Source organism: Orycteropus afer, unplaced genomic scaffold (assembly GCF_000298275.1).
Source record: "Orycteropus afer afer isolate SDZICR_OR568_19922 unplaced genomic scaffold, OryAfe1.0 scaffold00217, whole genome shotgun sequence".
NCBI lineage: Eukaryota > Metazoa > Chordata > Mammalia > Tubulidentata > Orycteropodidae > Orycteropus > Orycteropus afer.
The window spans coordinates 1,252,779-1,259,393 of NW_006921804.1; the positions used below are offsets into that span (position 1 = coordinate 1,252,779).

Genomic DNA, 6,615 nt, shown 5'->3' on the forward strand with positions numbered 1-6,615 from the left:
ATCCTACTTCCGTAGTGATACTGCCTCGGAAACCCAAGGAGGGGTCGCTATGAGTCAGGGCTGACTCGACGGCACATAACAACAACAACAACAGGCAGGTGATGGAGCTCTGGTAGCATAGTGCCTAAGGCATTTGACTGCTAACCAGAAGGCTGGCGGTTCAAACCCACTAGTCTTAGGAAGGAAGGTTGGGCAAGCTACTTCTGTAGTGATAACCACCTCGGAAACCGAAGGAGGGGTCGCTATGAGTGGGATCCGAATCCAAGGCAGAGTTTGGTTTCGGTTTGAGTCAGGAGAGAGGGACTTCGTTGGCGCACTGCCGCCATCCTGTGGCCCTTTCGGAAACTGCAGTCAATGACTTAAAACTTGGTTCCACTTCCTCCCGCGTATAGCTCAAGATCCCTCATCCAATGAGCTGGTTACTACACAGCTAAAGCCCTCGCACAGCCCTTGTGTTGGAGACTTGCGATGATCCTCCACCCACCTTCTCACCTGCAGGTGGCCCCAGAAAAGTGATACGCTCCATTTTCAGAGCCAGGGCAGGTGAGCACAGTTGAGCAGCCAAGCCGAGCATCTCTGAGAACACCAGGTCGGCTGACCCTTTCCCCCTTTCTCTGGGTAACTTCTCCCCACCCCCAACTGAGCTCCTTGTCTCGGGTGTCATCTCACCAGGGTATGAGTCGGAATCAGCCTCCCCTGGGCCAAGTGAGTCCTCATGGCATCCGCCAGTTTGGCCACCAGACGTCGTCTCACAAAATCTGGCTCCTTCTGGTGGGGGGGCAGATAATGTGTCAGGAGGAAGGACTGGACTCTGTGGTCCTCTGGGGTTGGGGAAGAAAGAACAAGAGAAGGAAGAGGGAAGAGGGCCTTGCCTCATCTCTCTTCTGCTCCCTCCCTGTGCCCTCTTCCCTGGGTCTTGCTACCCCCTGTTCAGAACTGTGGACAGAAACAGAATCTTTTTCAGAATAGTAACCCTAGGGCCTAGCACACAAAGTCTCCAAAGCAAGTTTGTTGTGTGAATGAATGGAGAGGGCAAGGATTGCTTGCAGGAGCATCAGCCAGAGGACGCTTCCTAGAGGAGGGATAGCAGGGAAGTCAGGTGGTCTCACCTGGCACTGGGCCAGCGCTTCCTTATAGTGCTGCAAGGCTTGGTCATATTGCCCCAGTCTGGCTGCAGCAGCACCTAGACCTTCGCAAGCCTGCCACTGCCCCTTCACGTCCCCTGGAAAAGGAGAGCCTGAGGGGTCCTCTCATGGCTCCCTACACCAGTGACCCGCCCCTCCAGAGGTACTCCCACCCCAGGCTCTCCCATCTGCCTCCCAGTCAACCCCAAAGACCCTCAGCCTTTGGGCTTCACCTCCCCAAGCTACACGCTAACCCCTCGTCCTCACCAGCATCCCGCGCAGCCTGCAGGGCATGAAGGTAGTTGTCTCTGGCGGCCTTGTGTTCCCCTAGCTGGCTCAGTGCAAATGCCAGGCTGCCAAAGCTCCGGCCCTGCTCCCACCGCTGCCCTGTGGAGCCTGAAGACAGAGCCCACCCCATCCAAAGAGGGGACCTTGGCCTCTGGGGCATCAGGACGATGTCCTTAGAAACCAAGGAAGAGTCCCCAGGAGTCCTGGTGCTCAGCCCTAGCACACCTCCAGATAGACCACAGAGGCCTGAACTCTTGAAACTGGGCCTCTTCCCAGTCCTACGTTTTGGCCTGAATCCCCTCCCACCCTCACACCCACCCTAAAAGGCCAGTATTAATAGCTCTGTTTTGATTCCTGAGCATCACACAAACAGAGGAAGAGCTAGGATTCCGCTTCAGGCCTCCTCTTGAAGCCAGCACTCTTCCCTCTGTCTATTGCTGCCTTCCCAACCCCCAGGTCTCAGTCTCTGGGCCCAGAACTCCTGCCCTGCCTGGTCATGCCATCTTTGCACGCCCAGCCCCCAGCCCCTTGGTTTTGAGCTTCTGGGCTCTATTCCTGGTCCTAGTGATCCATCTAGTCTTCAGTCACAGAGCTTCTCCTCCCCTTAGTTCCTTAGTCCCAATCCTATTCTTTAGTCCCTGGCACATACCATGTAGGTCCGCAGCCTTCTGGTGAAACTCCCGAGCTTCCTGATAGTTGCCGAGGGCATTGTGGGCCATCCCAAGGTTTCTTAGTACTGTAGCCTCCTCTCCTGGACCCCGGCACAGGGGCAGGGCCTGCAGGAAGGCCTCCACTGCCAGTGGGAAGAGCTGGAGCTGGGAGTAGCCCAGGCCTATGTCATTATAGAGTTGCCCTAGAGGGCATGAGTAGGGTCACTGGTAGCCAGGTCAGACACTAACTGAAGCTATACTGTTGTAGCCCCTGTCCCATACTCCCAGGCTTCCCCCAGCCCCTGCCCCAGCCTTCAGAAATGCCTCTGCTTCCACCCTCCCCACAGAGTATCACCAGGCTCTACATGCCCACATCCCATACTTCCTCTGCCCAAAAGCCTCACCCAGCAACTTCCGCTCAGTGCTCCTGTCAGCAAGCCTCCGGCTCTCCTCCAGCACCTGCACCACCTCACCCACCCCATGCTGCCCACTCTTCAGCATACACCCCGCTGCAGCCCCCATTGCCAGGGCTGCGGCCTGGGGCTGTCCTGCCTGGGCATAGGCCCGACTTGCTTCCTGTAGGCAGGGGGCTGCTAGCTCAGGCTGCCCTAGAGCCTCATAGCAGGCTCCCATTTTTGCCCGAGCTTCTCCCTGGTCACCCTGTGGTTGATAGTGGCTGAGGGACCTGTGGTACCAGGTCAAGGCTTGAGGCAGGTCACCCAGTGCATGGTAGGCCAAAGCCACATTGAAGCACTGGTCACCATGGCACCCGCCCTGAGCCTTCTCTTCAGGTTGGGCTCGCAGGAGTAGTTCAAGGCCTCTGGCTGGATCCCCGGTCTCCACGTAGGCAGCCCCAAGATTGAAGGCGCAGGCACGGAGAACAGGGGTGTCTCTGACTTTGGGGGCCTCAGAAGCCAGGAGGAAGGCCTTCTGGAAACTGGTCAAAGCCTTCTGGTTCTGGCCTGCCCGCAGGGCACTGTGACCAGTCCTGGTGAGGGCTTGGATGGTGGCCTCTTGTTGCAGCCACTTCTTCTTCTTCTTCTTCTTGGAGCTTGAGGGCTCTGGCTCAGGCTCTTGGGGAATGACCTCAGGGGTGGGGGAAGACATAGGACTGACAATGGGGGATAAAGGGGTCAGTTCATCACCTGGATTCCCCAAAAGCAAGATCTATTGAATGCAATTCAGCTCTCCCACTGCCCTGGTATGGCACTCACTTCTATCCCACTTCTTCTCTATCCTATTGGACACCATATCTACTCTCAGTCTAACGCCCTAACTTAGTCCTCCTGCAAGACTCAGCTTAAGTAACAGGTTCCTTTAGAAAGCCCTTTGCCCGAAACTGGCTCCTTCTTCTGTGCTCCCATAACATGCTTTTACGGCATGTACCCCACTGAGGTAGAGTTGTTGACCTCCTTGTCTGTATCTCCCACTAGAGGATGAGCAACTTGAAATATCCAGCACATAGTAGATGCGCAGTAAATTTTTATTGAACGAACAGATGAATGGATGAACAGAACATACACAGGGCCTCCCTTCTGTCACTTCCTTCCTACTGTGCCCTCACTTACGCTGATAACATATGTATTCTTACTATCTAATCTCAGGTCAGCTCAGCAAATACTCAGTGAACTCCACTATGTGCCTGGAGTCATACTAGCACTGGGGGCACAAAGATAAGTGAGCCATTGAATTGGCAAGGAACCCTGGTGGTGCAATGGTTAAGTGCTCAGCTGCTAACCAAGAGGTTGGAGGTTTAGATCCACCAGCTAGCTATTCTGTGGGAAAAAAGACCCGGCAATCTGTTCCCATTAAGATTTCAGCTTAGGAAACCTATGGGGCAGTTCCACTCTGTTTTATAGGGTCACTATGAGTGGAATCAACTCGATGACACACAACAACCTCTGTGATGGGGGGCCTGGTGAACTCTGTCTCTCCATTTACCTTCTCAAGGGCAACTTCTCTCTTTAATCTCCTCAGCATTCTGTCTGCAGCCAGTCCCAGCCCCTAGCATCCTGCTCTGGTCTCCAAAACCCTCTTAAACACAAATATGTTCATATCATCAGTATGTGTATACTGATAGTGTTTCTCCCAAAGTCAAAGCTTCTTCATGAACTCTCCTCCCAGGAGACAGGAAAAGGTGTGGAAAGACCAGGCATCTGGGCTCTCAGCTCCTACCATTTTCTTCTCTATTTTTTTAGGATGGGGGACAGACAGAGGAGACGGATTCTCTTTTTAAGGAAACTCTCTCTGCTTCTAGGAACACCCAGAAACTCTGCCTCTTAAAGAGTTCCCTAGAAAGGAATTCCTGGCTACCCCCACCCAGTCTTGGGACCCTCTGCGCAGAATACCATACCTCTTTCGGTCTTCTTCGTAGCTGACTTTCTGAAATGGTCCCTCTGGCTTCGGTTACCTCCCTAGCTCCTAGCTGAGAGCCCTCCTGGTTACCAGACAACTGGGTACCGCCCTCTACTCCTAGAGAATTCTTTGATTGACAGTTCAGGTGCCCTATCTGAGTGCTGAACCTTGATGGTACTTGGGCACAGAGGTATCTGGATTCCATTGGTCTTCCTGCTCCTATTGCCCCTCCCTCTACAGACACACCCCTCAAATCCCTTCAGGGAATGAATCAAGGCATCATAGGACTGGTACTGGTTACTATCTCAGAGATCATCCATCCCAGTCCTTCAATTCATAGAGGAGGGGATCAAGGCTCAGAGAGTGGATGTCACTTGCCTAAGGTTACAGAGCACTCCTGTAGTGAGGGTTGGATTTCAGGTCTCCTGTTTATAGACTGACCAGCCTAAGAGTCTTGTTAAGGATTAAATTGTGTTCCCCCCCAGAATATATGTTGTAACCCTAACCCCTATACCTGTAAAAAGAAGCTCTGGTGGCGTAGTGGATAAGGCATTTGGCTGCTAACCACAAGGTCAGTGGTTCAAACCCACCAGTCTCTCTGTAGAAGGAAGATGGGGCAATCTACTTCTGTAAAGATTTAAAGCTTTGGAAATCCAGTGGGGGTCACCATGAGTCAGATGATTCATACATACCTGTGTATGTAATTCTGTTTGGAAATAGGGTTTTCTTTGTGTTATATTAATGAGATCATATCAGAGTAGTATGGGTCCTAAACCTAATCCTCTCTGAGTGGTCTCTCATAAAAAAGAAAAACACACAAAGGGGAATAAGCCAGATGATGACAGGTCGAGGCCGAAGAATCTGCAAACCCAGGAACGCCAAGGATTGCCAGCAGCAACTAGAAGCTGAAAGAGACAAAGAACCTGCCCCTAGAGCCAATGCCCTGAATTTGGCCATCTACCCTCTGGAACTATGAGAAAATATATTTCTGTTCTTTAAAGCCACCCACTTGTGGTATTTTGGTATGGCAGTACTAGGAAACTAAGACTACATTGTGATCGCAAAATTTAATAGGGCTCAGAATGCCCCAGAAGTGAACCCTTTCGCACATACACACACTCTCTTATACAATGTATGATAAGTTCACATGGGAACAGGGTGAAAGGTTGATGGTCAGGAAAGGCCTGGAGATCAGAAGACTCTCTCTCCTCCAGGCTCCTTTTCCCAGCTCCACTGATCTGCAACCCCCAAGCTCTCTGCTTAATGAGAAAGAGGACAGCAGGCCCCAGAACAAGGGGCACCTACTGCCCTAACTCACCAAGGGTTGCCTGCATCAGAAAGCAATGTCCTCATTTACCTCTTTTAAGTAGAGAGGGCTTTGCCAGAAACAAAATCATAAGGAAGTAGTTGGGCTCACTCTTTGTTCTGCAGCCTTTGCTGAGTGCCTCCTGTGAGCAGGCATGATGCTGAGTGCCACAGATGGTGTCCATGCCCAAGGCAGGCTCACAGCTTCTGCCCACAGGCTGGCCCCTCACAACACCACTATAGGCTGGCCAGGGCTGAATATGAAATCTAGTCTGTTGTTTAATCAGGCTTAAGGGAAGAAAAGGATTTTGGGAAGGACAGGGACTAAAACTACTCTCACCAAGGACCTCAGTGGCCTCCCAATTATCCAGTGATTATTTCTGAATCATTTTCTTGTTTGATTCTCTGCTGTATTTGCCACATCTTTGCAACTCTCTTCTTACTTGGCTTCCATGAGCCACTGGGCCCTGCTTCTCTTTCTACTTCTCCGAAAATTTCTTCTCAATCTCCTTTACTGAGTCTTCTTCCTGGGTCCACCTGTTAAATGCTAGTCTTCCAGCAGCACTCCATCCTTTGGTCTTTCCTCTTCTTAGTTTACATATTCTCCCAAGAACATTTCATCCACTGCTTTGATTTTTTTTTTTTAAGTTATAATAAAATATTTTACATCTATTCAGTTCTTTTGGCTGTATTTTTTGTTAACATGAATGGTATTTCTTGAAAAATGTCATTGATTTTGTTTCATGTATTTTTTTATTGTGGTAAAATATAAGTGACATAAAATTGACCATTTTAACCATTTTTTAAAAATACATTTTATTGAAATATAATTTAAGTACAATGAAACACATAATACTAAAGCGATATGGGTCGATGCTTTTTTTTTTTTTTTT

The 6,615-nt window shown here is 50.6% G+C and overlaps 1 protein-coding gene across 1 annotated transcript in view; it reads right to left on the reverse strand.

Annotated features, from left to right (window-relative positions):
* The window catches only part of TTC24 (tetratricopeptide repeat domain 24), an 8,095-nt gene extending 4,926 nt beyond the window's left edge, over positions 1–3,169 (reverse strand). The window contains exons 1-5 of the mRNA XM_007948605.1: positions 2,467–3,169; positions 2,062–2,265; positions 1,392–1,520; positions 1,110–1,222; positions 670–768 (exon numbers count right to left, since the gene is read on the reverse strand). Of these exons, the coding sequence (XP_007946796.1) occupies positions 670–768; positions 1,110–1,222; positions 1,392–1,520; positions 2,062–2,265; positions 2,467–3,169 (1,248 nt within the window). The remainder of the gene's footprint in view (positions 1–669; positions 769–1,109; positions 1,223–1,391; positions 1,521–2,061; positions 2,266–2,466) is intronic.
* Between the last annotated feature and the right edge of the window lie 3,446 nt (positions 3,170–6,615).